General features: G+C 44.2%; 1 protein-coding gene across 1 annotated transcript in view; it reads right to left on the reverse strand.

Moving 5' to 3' along the window:
- SMAD1 (SMAD family member 1) overlaps positions 1–14,965 on the reverse strand; it is a 36,251-nt gene that overhangs the window by 6,640 nt on the left and 14,646 nt on the right. Inside the window, exon 2 of the mRNA XM_044300498.1 lies at positions 7,758–8,285. Within this exon, the coding sequence (XP_044156433.1) occupies positions 7,758–8,157 (400 nt within the window). The 5' untranslated portion in view covers positions 8,158–8,285. The remainder of the gene's footprint in view (positions 1–7,757; positions 8,286–14,965) is intronic.

Raw genomic sequence — 14,965 nt, forward strand, 5'->3', positions numbered from 1 at the left:
CTAAGTCTATCTAGTTAATAATAACATTATATTCCAGAATCAGTTACTATTAAGACCGACTTACCCCATATTTAATAAGATTCAGCCCTTAGCAACCAGTCTGCATAAAACTGCAATTTCACTATTCAGTTAAGATGGCCGCCACTGCCCTCACCCTGAGGCTAATCCCGCCTGCCCTCACTAGCCAGTAACAATAGCCCCCCCAAAAGTGTCAGTAACCAGAGCCCTCCCCCCTAAAGGTTAATCTCCTGCAGCACAAAGGGGTCCCATTACCACATGCTGCTTTCATTTATACACTGAGCAGATGGCAGATCTCCCTTCCCTGCTTCAACTCTGCATTCTCCAGCTCTTAAGGCAGTACAGGGAACAAAAATGTGCAATTAAGGGGTAATTGAATACACAATGAAAAGTTGAAATAGGGCCACCAAGGAAATATTAATCACCACAATACTCCAAAAAAATAAAAATATACGACTAAAAGTTATCCTTTAAGCTTCTACAGAGATGAAAAACAAGAAACAAAATGGAGTAAGTGCCTATTCTGACTGGATATGACAAATGTCCCAAACACGAGTGGGCAGAATGCAACACAGTCCCTCTATAATACATTTAGATGAGGCCCATAATGCCGTATAACAGCTAATGTATCTAGCTAAACCAGCTACACAGGCAAGAAGGGGCAGAGGTTTACATGGGTGCCCCCTGTACAGCCATCCGGTAGGTATGAGGACCTGTGATCACACACTGACTGCAGACTGTCATGTCTATGGAGAGATAGATAAACTAGCAGAAGGACCAGACTTTGCACGGGTATATTTCATCCATTTTTATGTTTGTGTGTCGTAAAAAGATAGACAATTTCCCCTATAAGTGACCGCCCCTTTAACAGTGACCTTCAAAGTGACTGCCCCTTTAGCATTGACCACCCCTTTAACAGTGACCTTCAAAGTGCCCGCCCCTTTAAGCAGTAAGCATTTTTTTTTTTAGGAATCTCTCAGGAACGGTACGTCCTAGAGAGCAGAGACCCGGTCTAAAACCTTCCCGGACACCTGATATACCTGTGTGCCACATTCGGTGAAGATCAGTCCAGTCTGATCGGCAGGTCTATATTGCATCCCTGATACCTCCCCTTCCTTGTTTTTATTGATCATATTTGACACTTTATGATACCTAATCATGTTTATTTGCACTGATGCACTTTACACAGCAGTGTATACATCTATTGGATATTTGTTTTATATAAATTGTAAAAAAAAAATAAAAAAAAAAGATTTTATTTTTATTTTTACTGCATGTATTACCACTATGTATGAGCAAGGTTTGGATTTTTATTTTGGGAGTGATTTATCTCATTTGCATAATTGAACACCGGTTGATCCAATTGTGCTTCACATGTTTTTCTAGACACACACACTGCTCTCCTGGTTTGGTAATTTTGCTTGAAAAAGGCTCATACTGCGCTAAAACGTTGCCTTGTCACATGGGTGAATAAAGTCTTGCATATATTATGTCACCTTTACCTTGGTGTGCTGCCTGCTTTTTGGAAATATATATTTTTTCAGGAGTCTATTCTATTCTTCTATGATGCTAAAAGCAAGTCCGCCCATTTAATGTGTATGTAGAGCTCCCAACTATCCCCCCGACAGATGTCAGGAGAGAGAAGGATTGGGCAAAATTAATATTTTCTCCTGATCGCCAGAGCTAACAAAAACAGCAAGAGGCCTGATTTATGAGGTTACAGGGGTTCTCCGGGAATTGATAAGGACAACTAAGGCTACTTTCACACTGGCGTTTCTAGGTCTGCTTGTGACATCCGTTTCAGGGGATCTCACAAGTGGCCCCAAACGGATCAGTTCAGCCCCAATGCAATCTGAATGGATAAGGATCCGTTCAGAATGCATCAATTTGGCTGCGTTTGGTCTCTGTTACTTTTTTTAGACTGTCACTAAAACGCAGCTTGCAGCGTTTTGGTGACCGTCTGACTATGCAGAGCCAAACTGATCCGTCCTGACTTACAATGCAAGTCAATAGGGACAGATCCGTTTTTTCACTGACAATATGGTGCAATTGAAAACGGATCTGTCCCCCATTTACTTTCAATGAATTATGCAAACAGATCAGTTATGAACAGGTACAAGCGTTTGCATTATTGGTGTGGATCCGTATGTGCAGATACAAGACGGATCCGCACCAAACGCGAGTGTGAAAGTAGCCTCATCCTCAGGATAGTCCATCATTATCACATTGGCGAGGATTCAAGTGCCAGCACCCCCCGCCGATAAGTGGTTTTAGGGAGCCGCTGCAGGCTTCCAGCAGCCTTCCAAGCACAGCGCCGTACAATGTATAGTGGCTGTGCTTGGTACTGCAGCTCAGCCCTATTGACTTGAATAGGGCTGAGCTACAACTAGGCCATATAACTGATACCCTAAAGCTGGCCGTGCAGGTACATATTTGTATGCATTACCAAACACTACACCTGAAATCAAATACACTTTAAATTGATAAAAATAAAAAATTTAAACAAGCTTAATAAATTTTGAGCAATGAGTTTTTTGGGGTCCAACTATACTTCACTGCAACATTTAGGCCTCATTTACACGAAAATGGCCATCATGCAACTATTTCAAAACCATTGCAGTCTATCTGGCAATTTTTTATTTTTTTACTGCCAGTGAATAACAGGTGTTATTAAAAATAGGACATGCCCTATTTTTGGGACATTTTATGGCCAAGAGGACTCCACTGAAATCAATGGGCCAGATTAACAGTCCTTAAATATAGGTACACTAGTTTAAATAAATAAAAATACCCCTCACCACAGGTATGCGCAGGAACAATTGCACCGTACTGGATGCAGCAGTGACCATGTGACGTCACACTGCTGGGAGTGTCACTTCCTGCTGCCTCCAGCACAGATGCGAGTGGCTGTGGGGTTTTTATTTTATTCATTTAGCTGCACTGCTGGGGGCTGCACTAATACTATACACAGAGGGCACAACAGTGGTCCGTTATATCTAGAAAGTGCCCTGAGGGGGGGCATTATATAAAATGGGGGCCAAAACAAAAGGGACCTAATATATACACTGAGGACACTGTAGGGGTTGGAACTGAATGGGCCCTTACTCCTGAAATCTACTGAATTATACTGAAATAATGCTGTGCGTGTAATACAATAGATTGCAGGACTCTTGAGGTTACTCAGCATTATAAGTCAGTATAAGGGCTCATTCAGACGGCTGCATGCTGTCTGCAAAAATGCGGATCCACTTTTCAGAGGACAGTTCAGCATGCCCGAAAAAAAAAAAAAAAACTGATTGCATTCCGCATTTTTGCGGACCCGTAGACTTCAATGGGGCCACATCCTGATTTTCACTGATAAGTCTAGGACAGGTTTTATTTGTTTTGCAGACACATAGAAGGAAGAAAAGGGCCCTATAGAAGTGAATAGATGCGCATTTAATCTGCATTTTAGCGAACAGCATACGGCTGTCTGAATGAGCCCTAATGGTGTGTGATCCTGTCCAGAGGGGAGATCAGGACGGGATCTCACACTGACACACACTGCAAGTTTATCGCATTCAACATGCTTGTGTGTGGCTGGCCTTTGGGTTCTTGCATCAATTTGGCCGTTTAATTTTTTTTTTAATATAATAGCAGAAGGTATCATTTTTTTTGCCACCTGCGGTTTTGAGTTTTTTGTATGCAGTGCATCTTAGCACTAGCATTTTCTTCCCTGTAAAGAACAAAACTCCCAGAAACATGGCAAAAGTTACAGCATGTTGTGGTTTTGAAAAGAAAAAAATAAATGCCACCAAATGAAGAATCTGGAGCTAAGGTTTTTAAACAGCAAAAAATGCTTTAAGTGCAATAAAAAAAAAAACAAAAAAAAAAAACACAAGTTTGAAAGCACAATTTGAAAACGGTTTTCAAGGGACATTTAATATTGATAGGCTTCTTTGGATAGGCAATCAATGACAAGTCGGTGGGGGTCCTACCAACCAGCTACAGAACAGGCAGAGCTCTGTACATGGTACCAACATACTGACAGGGAGACAGCAAGCAATGGTAATGTCTGTACAGCGCTGTGGAATATGGCAGCGCCATATAAGTAAATACTGTCAAAATGCAATAGACGTAATCTAATAAAATGAGGAGACCCCCTTAGCAAGTGTCTATTGTTCTAATAAAACAAGAAGCATTGACGGGACCCGAGCAGAAGATGGATAATGTTAGATGCAGTGAAAGCTCCAGTGCCATCCCCTACATTGTGCTCCACTGAATGGTTTGTGTTATGTCTAGACGGGTAAATTGGAGACCATTTGCTGAGGCGACACCTATGAAGGGAACCTTTAATGCAAATCTAGTGGTAAATCTACTGACCATTATAAAGCAATTTTTTTTTGCATAAGATAAAAAAAAAAAAAAAAAAAAAAATTATGATCTTTGCCAACTTTCAAAAGTGGAGTGAAAAGTTGATTGGAATTACAAATTAGAAGGCTTGTCCCATTTACGATGTGCAGCTTTTTAAAACATCACATCTCCACGCCAGGCATCCCCTGACGTACTTCACCCAAGTGCCATCTTCAGAAAGCAACTCCAGTCTCTAAAACAAACCTACAATGAGACCCCCCCCCCCCAGGTCCTAATCTGCTATAATCTAACCCGCTTCTCCTGTGACAATAAATTTCAATATATATTAGAGATTTTTTTTTTTCCAGCACAATTGTCATTTTGAAACCTACTTCAAGACAAATTTGGGTCTCCAAACAAAAGGCCAATAACCGTTATTTGAAAGACTACTATGTGCTCTTTCATCTCATGCCCCCGCCAGCACCGCTGCTGATGAGGATGGGCTGGCCCATCTCTCTTGCATGCTCTTTATGTGTCCACGTCCTACTGCTCCACACCTCCACCTACCCCTTTGGCAGCTATAAACACGGGGCCCAGTAAATTCCCTTGCAGAATAACCGCGCACTCAGTCCTCAGAAGCAGTCTTTTTAGCTTTGCTAAGCACAGGCTCCTGTCCCTCCACAGACAAGCAGTTTATATAGAGCTCTAGGCCAGGAATGGGAACAAAGCAGCGAGAACGTATGCCCGCCAACGCTCGGCTCAGGGGGCGAATGTGAACAATGATTTCCACATTGAACACCAGGGGGAAAATCACACTTTGTAAGTAAATGTCATAACTTCATTGACTTTTTTGTTTTCAATCCTGTAACTAGCAAAGCGGGGGCCCCTTAATGAACGGCTAGAATTTGCAGCACAACCCAAGCCACCCAGCACATGCATGAACAGAAGCTTGTGAAGCCCATTAACCTTATAAGTTCCAGTAGCCCGACCGAGCATCAAGTTGATGTCTGCTGACTAGGTTACTGGTAGAAAACAGTAGAAGGGAGCGGCCGGGAGGATGCACAGTTGGTAAGCTCATATCATGGACAAGAGACAATGAAGCAGGAAGGAAAGGCAAGGGAGGTGGCTTAACACCAAAGGAACACAGCAAACCACAACACCAAGGGAAAAGGGCTCTGTTCACATCTGAGGCAACACGTGCCCAGCATGTACTACTGGGGTTAGCAAAAGGTTCTTTTGCACAGCACCTACAGAAGAAAGGACTGGATGGTAGCAGTGCCGTGCCTTACCAGCTGGCATCATCCACTACTTTCACTTTAAGATCGAGATTTATTTAATTTTTTTTGTGAACTTTGAGACCTGAGAACCTAGGACATGGCAGAAGACTGGCACTTCTAGGAGCACTGGTTCTGGTGTCATTCTCTGACATACTGGAGATATAAAGCTATACACGTCGTGCCCATGATAACCAGACTACATACAACTCAGCTTGTAAATGAAGATGCCAAGGTGGCAGACCAGAAACACCATCTATTACAGTTAGCATTTTGTTTCATGACTAAAATGGTCATTTTTTTTCACGAATATGAAGAATCACATTTAAAACTGCACAAATATCTAAACCACCAATGATCATGGCTACTCCACCTTAGCCCTCATAAGAAGCATATTTGTACTGTCTCCAAGCTACTCTGATGGCTCTGCCACTTGAGTTGTTGGACGTATCATTTGGGCTGATACTACAAGTCCCAGCAGGTACCACTCCCATCTGAGCTTGGTGACAGCCCAAATACCAGCTGCAGGGTCCTTACAGAACACACTGCCCTAAAGCAGCACGTCATTGCCTCAGGCGGGCATGAAAACGTGACTGCCGTACACCATGACCTAAACATCACCTGAAATAAAGCTCAACTGCACGGTTTAAAAAATGGTTTGGTCCAGTTCAACGTCAAAACCATTACCATGGAAGCAAGAGTTTTTACAAACCCCCCACCAGACCGCTGAGATCCACGTAAAATCCAATGTCCACTGCATTCCGTGTGTATGGGACAATTCTTGCAGGTCTCTTTCAGCCTAGCCACAGAGATCCAGCATGGAAACAAACACTGAGCACACCATTTCTGGTCTGAACGTCCCACTGACTGACAGCCTTGTGCGGATCCGAGACAGACAGAGCCAGGGACGCTATAGGAACAGTAAATTAATATTCATCTTTTCAAAAATTTACACCATATTTTCTGGATTATTAGACGCGCTTTCTTCCAGACTGCACTGGTGCGTCTAATGCCAGCAGCTGCCAGTGTAGGAAGGTAGGAGACTGAGCCGAGAGTGAAAGGTCCTGGCAGGGCAGTTGTGGCAGCAGCAGCAGGTACTGTGTGTACCCAACGTCTGCTCACATCTTACACACAGACTTGTGCAAAGTGTGAAGTTCAGTAAGTAAACAGCACACACAGCAGATTAACTGTGTGTAGTGTGCTCTGCCAGGGACTTCTAGTCACAACCCCCTGCTGTACAGTCTCCTACTCTGCACAGTGCAGTCTCCAGATCACCTAAACTCTGTATATATATCCTCCCTGGCCCCACCACCACCACCGTGTATATACTGTATGTATACTCAATCCCTGCCATCACCTGCCCATTGTCCATAGGGCATACCCCATCATTGTCCTCACTGAACTGGGTCTGTGAGGCAGGCTTGGCATATGGCACAGATTCTTGGCTACTGACTAGTAAGCGCAGGGAAAGGGGTGTTTTACATGGCTGTGGCCATTAATGAGAACAGTGGTTGGCAAAATAGGGCACTATGGCTGAAAAAAAAAAAAATTATATATAATATCTTTCGGCTAATTATTTTTTATGGCAAGATATGTACAATAAATCTTTTTGCTAAAAAAAAAAAAAAAAGGGTAAAGAAGCTTTTCTAGTCTGAGGGACACAACATCAGTTGTGCAACTCTGAAGGGCCACAATAAAACTTAGAAAGGTTCCCCAACTGAGACATTTATGTCATGTCAACAGTCTCCCAACTATCAGGAGAATGGGGCACTCTGCATTTGTGGCCCCAGTGTGTCCTGTTCAGACAGTAACAAAAAATAAAATAAAAACTCCCTTGAACTATGTGTATGTTCTATGGTGTTTTCTGTAGATTTGTGGGGTCACACAGTCTGACAAATTTACCATAATTCACTGCAGAAGCTGGGGTAAATTATAGCTCAAGTCTACACCATAGCTGGAATAGGTTTGATGTTTTGCTGCGTTTTTTGGGCAGTCCATGTGCATAAAAAATAATTCAGAAGACGTGTGTCTTAATAGATTTGCCTGGACTGGTCCTGTAAGATAAAATAGAAGACGCTCACACAGCCCCCACACTAGCACTAGCATGGGCCGTGTTGTGTGCCCTCTACATACCAGGACTCTCCACCCTCTTGTAGTGGTAAGGATTTATGCAGACTTCTTTCTGTTTAGAGCCAAACGGATACTCGCAGCATTCCAGAGGTTTCAGTTCATGATGGCTCTGCAAATCAGGCCAGCGCCATACTCGACAGTAAATGACATGCGGGAGCCCCTTTCGGTGAGATACTTGTAACCTTCCATCGAGCGAGCGGGGAATGGTGACACAGTTACTGGGTTGTCCAGGACAACTCAGAGCCTTCTCCAATTCTTCCATGGCTCCTTTTTTCTTCTTCAGCTTTTTTACCAATGCATCTACTGCTTTTTCCGCCCATTTTTCTTCCTCATCCCCCTGTTTCCAGCCGAGCAGCCTCTTCACTGCTGGGCTAGTAAAGGAGAATAAGCTGGTCACATTCATTGTGACAAGCAGAGGTCACAGATGTATCAGAGCACTGAGTGGTCCAACTTTCTAAAAATAAGATTGCTTCTCAACCAGAGGACGGTTTCCAGAGTAAGAGTCTGCAATTCCCACCAGACAAGCAGCATCTAAAAAGGGAAATAAAAAAATAAAAAATTGGTTAGGGACGGGTGGAAATCCAGATGCAAGGTTTCATCATCTGGCAGCATTTCGAAAGCAGAGAACATATTGGCGGCTATACGGCATACACTTACAGTGAGCACACAACCCCCCTGAGAACACGGTGACCTGTGCTTGGAGAAGGTCAGCTTATTCCCCTCTATTTGGGCTATTCTTAGCTTCACTTACTCCATCATATCAATAGCCAACATACAATTGCAAATGTACAATGACATTCCAAGAATCACTAATGATTCTGCACATACAGCAAGTTTCCAAAGCAGTAATGTAATAAAGCAGCCAAAATAAAGAAATAAATTCGACTAGAATTCCCTTTTTTTGGTTTTTAGTCCCCAGACTTGCACTATAGTCTATGGCCCACAAATTTTCTGTAATTAGAGGTACACATTAAAAGGGGTTGTCTCACTCCAGCAAATGACATTTATTATGTAGAGGAAGTTAATACAAGGCGCTTACTAGTGTATTAATTGCTCATGTTGCCAGATTGATGCATTTTTTTTCCCCCATATCCAGTGTATCCAGGGGTCATGACCACCCTGCAATCCCACAGCAGTGGTCGTGCTAGGACTCTACATGGAAAAGCACAGGCCTGTATAGGTACGCATGCGCAGCAGCTCCCATCCCGACCAGAGTGATTGTCGTAACCTCTGGATATGAGCTGTGGATAATGTGATGGAAAATGAATCCAGCCAGCAAAGGAAGCAATATGAATAACAATACGTTAGTACGCTCCCTGTACTAACCTTGTCTACATGATTTAAGGGGTTCTCACTTCAGTAAAAGGACATTTAAGTGGTTGCCTGGTTTCAGAGCTGAACCGACATAACCCCTTTTTCACTCCTTCAGCATGAATGAGTGCAGCGTAATATGCTCCCCTTGCCCTGCATTTCGCAGAGCAAGAGCGGTTTTGTTTACAATCTCACACTGTTAGGCGGTGATCCCGGTGACATCACCAGCACTAATAGGCAGTCTATAGCAGTGCTAAAGACCACCCATTAGCGCCGGTGACGTCACCAGGCTTAATGCTAGGTGGAAGCCTCCGCCTAGCATACTCATTGCCGAGATCTGGTATGTCACCGGAGGTAAAGAAAGAAAAAAAAAAAAAAAAAAAAAAAAAAACATAAAATGCACCGATGCTCTACTTATTCATACTGAATAAAAGAAGTGAAGGGGGTTATGTCCGGATTCAGCTCTGAACCTAGAATGGGGAGGAGGCCTTGCATGCACAGCTATCTCCGTACACCGCTATGGGACTTAGTAGATTAGGTCCCATAATGTGGACGTAGAGCACTGCGCATGCGCAGACTTGCTTCCGATGGCTCACTATGGTGCCCTGTTCTTGAGATAGAAGTGGACCCCAGAGGTGGGACCACAACTCAGACAGCGACAGCACATCCTGTGGAAATACCCTGAATGTCCAGATAGGACAATGCATTCAAAAATCAGGGCTTACTTTGGGCTAAAAGTCATTATTCTAATTAGGTCGTTATTAAACTTCTACAGATTCTCCTGCAGATTTTCTGACGGCAGGCTGACTGCTCAGTCCCGTTCTCACTGACACCCATCATCTCTACTCTTAGGAGAGCCCATGAACACATACTTAAGCTTCACAATTCAAGTACAATGCAGAAACAAAATAAATGTATTCAACAGTGACCATCGCCCCCGAGGTCATGCAGATTTATCATTTCTACAGTAAGGACCTGGGAACCATTCCACTGCCACCTGAACAGCATACAGAACATGAGCAGGCATGCTGTGAATCTGGGCTAGGTTGTCCTTCACTTGTGCCTTGCTGCCATTTTATTAGTGGCTTGAGACGAGTTAAGACGCAAGCAAGATAATTCATTTACGATACGGAGGCGGCATGTAGTGGCCATGTGAAAAGTAGCAGGAGGGAAGGGGTGAAAATCAGCTCGCCTCTGCCCATCCCTGACACCCAACCTATATAACCGAGGAAGTTCTTGTTTAAAAGAGACAAAAGAACAGAATTCCTCATTCTTCCCAGTGGAGGGGCTCAACAATTAGGCGTGCGGTGTGGGACCGTGTGTTGCTTTGCAAAAGGATACAGCTTGGAAAGATGTTTCCTTTGATGCCTGAGCAGTATGGATGCCTTTCCGCTGCAGAGGGGCCTGATTAAATTATGCAATTAGAGCTGAGTAGACAGTTCTATATATAGGGCTATCCTGCTTTTGTGCTTCTCCACATACACACCCACACAGATGTGCATTTTTTTCTAACACCTGTTTTCCAGAGACAGTTCAAAAAGTCAGGCAGGGAGGAGGCAAATGTGCGAGCAGGAAAATAAGGGTGGGGGCTGCCATAATACTGGACAGACTTTCATATTGGGTGCTCCTATTAGAAATGATGCTACATACATGGAATGCTTACACAAACATCTGGCGGTAGAAAAGCGCTTAACCACTCCACACTCTGCACCCCCCACCCTGTGGCAGCACCGGGATCTACCAATTCTCAGGAAACCTCAATGTTCCTGTCACGTATATTTTTACTGATCTCAAAAGTGACAGAAGAGTTGGCCCTTTAAACTGGCTCTCCACATGCGGCATGGAGGAGTGCAGCTCTGTGAGATGTCCCATTTAGGCTGAGTTCACACGGGCGAGATTTCCGCGCGGGTGCAATGCGGTAGGTGAACGTATTGCACCCGCACTGAATCCGGCACCATTCATTTCTATGGGGCTGTGCACATGAGCGATTTTTTTCACGCATCACTTCTGCAATGCTTTAAAATCGCAGCATGCTCTATATTCTGCGTTTGTAACGCAGGACAGGCCCCATAGAAATGAATGGGGCTGAGTGAAAATCGCAAGCATCCGCAAACAAGTGCGGATGCGGTGCGATTTTCACTCATGGTTGCTAGGTGACAGTCTATTCACTGTATTTTTTTCTCTTATAACATGGTTATAAGGGAAAATAATAGCATTCTGAATACAGAATGCTTAGTACAAGGGCAATTGAGGGTTAAAAAAATAAAAAATAAATTAACTCACCTTGTCCTCTTCATCGCGCAGTTCCCGGTCTCTTCTGATGAGCTGTCGGCTAAAGGACCTTTGGTGACGTCAGATCACATGCTCCAATCACATGGTACATCACCACGGTGATGTACCATGTGATTGGAGCATGTGATCTGACGTCACCAAAGGTCCTTTAGCCGACAGCTCATCTACCAGACCGGGAACTGCGCGATGAAGAGGACAACGTGAGTTAATTTATTTTTTATTTTTTTAACCCTCAATTGCCCTTGTACTAAGCATTCTGTATTCAGAATGCTATTATTTTCCCTTATAACCATGTTATAAGGGAAAATAATACAATCTACACTACAACTAACCCAAACCTGAACTTCTGTGAAGAAGTTCGGGTCTGGGTACCACAGTCGGTTTTTTATCACGCGAGTGCAAAACACATTGCACCCGCGTGATAAACACTGAACATCGGAACGCAATCGCAGTCAAAACTGACTGCAATTGCGTACCCAATCGCGCGGGTTTGCCGCAATACACCGGGACGCATCCGGACCTAATCCGGACACGCCCGTGTGAACCCAGCCTTATACTGTGTGGTGTGGAGGACAAGGGACTACATCAGTATATGCAAGCCAAAAACCAGGAATGTGTCCAAAGAACAAATATTCCCCCATCTTTTAGCTTCAATTCTTGGTTTCGGCTACACTCACGACAGTGAAGAGAACAGCCACTAAAAACGGACACGGTCACTTTCCCAGCCATTTTTCAACCATTTCTGCATCCACGCATTTCATTATTTTTTATAAAAATCTAAACCCTCTGCAGTGCCCTCAGTACACATAATGTCCCCCCGTAGTGGCACCCAGCTCATCCACTTGCCTGTACAGAGGCAGTTGCTCCTCTCTTGACTGAAAAGGACTGCGCTCAGCGCAATGAAACACACGCTCCCAGTATGATAGCATGAAATCACCATGCTGACTGCCTCCTCGCGAGCAAGTGGTAAGGTAACGCGAGTAGTTTTTTTACCCCTGAAGTCATATTGTACTAGCATACCCGTTAACGGCTATTAGACGGGTGCACGCCTAAGCAGCTGTTAAAAAAAAAAAAAAAAAAAAAAAAAGTCCCATTGATTTCAATAAAACGGCCATGTGAATAGCCCCATAGACTTTCATAAGTGGTAAAAACGGCCGTGACACAGCCATTTTTAACGTGTGTGCGTATGCAGCCTTACAGATACTGATTTAAAACACTGACCCCCACCACTGTGTAAAAGGTGGCGCTTCTACACAGTTGTATTAAAATCGCAGCAAAATTTCATGTTTTAGGTTAATTTGTTTTTCGGTTTGATTTTGGCACAGATTCTGATGTGGTTTTAGGTCTCCATTTGATTTCAATGGGAAATTCCATGTGGAATCCGGACCAAGAATGAACATGTTGCTTTCATTTTACTCAGCAATGCAGATTTCAATTCACATGTGGAGGAAAGAAAATGCATTACAGAGCAGATCTCCCACTGAAAACCATGGAAGGTGGACAGAGCAGATGCCAAGTGGATGTGAACACAGTCTTAGGGTCCATTCACAAGTCCGCAAAACAAGTCTGCATCTGTTCGCACAATTTTGCGGAACAGGTGTGAACCCATTAATTTTCAATGGGGCCTGAAAATAAAAAATAAATTGAAGATATCCTATTCTTGTCTGAAATTGCAGACAAGAAAAGGCATTTTCTATGAGTGCCGGCGATGTGCGGTCCGCAAAATGCCAGTGTCTGTTTTGCGGAGCTGCAAAACACATACGGATGTGTGAATGGACCCTTAGGGCGAACCCAGTACACAGCAGGAAGCACTTGGCGGTGTTAAAACCCATTCATGCAACACAAGATTTGCTGCTAAACCAAAGACCCAAAAGATATCTTCCATGCCGGGTTCGCCCGACATTATCGTCATGCAGCAATAGGAGGACTGTATGCCGGTCCCTCACGCTGCTCCTATGAGGTAAGCTCACAGCATTATAATTGTCCTAAAAAAATTAGCATATTGTGATAAAGTTCATTATTTTCTGTAATGTACTGATAAACATTAGACTTTCATATATTTTAGATTCATTACACACAACTGAAGTAGTTCAAGCCTTTTATTGTTTTAATATTGATGATTTTGGCATACAGCTCATAAAAACCCCAAATTCCTATCTAAAAAAATTTTGCATATCATGAAAAGGTTCTCTAAACGAGTTATTAACCTAATCATCTGAATCAACTAATTAACTCTAAACACCTGCAAAAGATTCCTGAGGCTTTTAAAGCGAACCTTTCACCTCATTTTCACTTTATAAGCTAGCAACAGTACCTTATAGATTATCTTGAGTGTTATCCATGTTACTGCCGCTTTCCTGCGCTGTTCATTCATTAAAAAAATCGTCTTATAAAGTTCACATTTCGTGCTCCAACAGTCAAGCAACAAGTCAAGGGGGTAGCCCTTCCCTCTCCTCTGGCCGTCTCGCCCCTGCCCTAACGCCGCCTCTATGCCTTGTAATTGACAGCCGGTCAGTCGCCGGGACGGCGCTTCTGAATGCTGCGCATGCGCCGTCCTCCTCATTCGCCTGAAGATAGTGGAGCGCGCGCACGGGAGGGAGAGCAGACAGGCAGGCATCGTGTACGGCGCATGCGCGATTCTGTTACATGGTCGCGCTTGTGTCTGCCAGAAAGACAGGATCGAGCAGCGAATGAGGAGGATGGCGCATGCGCAGGATTCAGAAGAGCCGTCCCGGCGACTGACCGGCTGTCAATTACAAGGCATAGAGGCGGCGTTAGGGCAGGGGCGGTACGGCCAGAGGAGAGGGAAGGGCTACCCCCTTGACTTGTTGCTTGACTGTTGGAGCACGAAATGTGAACTTTATAAGACGATTTTTTTAATGAATGAACAGCGCAGGAAAGCGACAGTAACATGGATAACACACTCAAGATAATCTATAAGGTACTGTTGCTAGTTTATAAAGTGAAAATGAGGTGAAACCTTCGCTTTAAAAACTCCCAGCCTGGTTCATTACTCAAAACTGCAATCATGGGTAAGACTGCTGACCTGACTGCTGTCCAGAAGGCCATCATTGACCCCCTCAAGCAAGAGGGTAAGACACAAAGAAATTTCTGAACGAATAGGCTGTTCCCAGAGTGCTGTATCAAGGCACCTCAGTGGGAAGGAAAAAAAGTGTGGCAGAAAACGCTGCACAACGAGAAGAGGTGACCGGACCCTGAGGAAGATTGTGGAGAAGGACCGATTCCAGACCTTGGGGGACCTGCGGAAGCAGTGGACTGAGTCTGGAGTAGAAACATCCAGAGCCACCGTGTACAGGCGTGTGCAGGAAATGGGCTACAGGTGCCGCATTCCCCAGGTCAAGCCACTTTTGAACCAGAAACAGCGACAGAAGCGCCTGACCTGGGCTACAGAGAAGCAGCACTGGACTGTTGCATGTCATTCGGAAATCAAGGTGCCAGAGTCTGGAGGAAGACTGGGGAGAGGGAAATGCCAAAATGCCTGAAGTCCAGTGTCAAGTACCCACAGTCAGTGATGGTCTGGGGTGCCATGTCAGCTGCTGGTGTTGGTCCACTGTGTTTTATCAAGGGCAGGGTCAATGCAGCTAGCT

Source organism: Bufo gargarizans, chromosome 1 (genome assembly GCF_014858855.1).
Source record: "Bufo gargarizans isolate SCDJY-AF-19 chromosome 1, ASM1485885v1, whole genome shotgun sequence".
NCBI classification, from domain to species: Eukaryota; Metazoa; Chordata; class Amphibia; order Anura; family Bufonidae; genus Bufo; species Bufo gargarizans.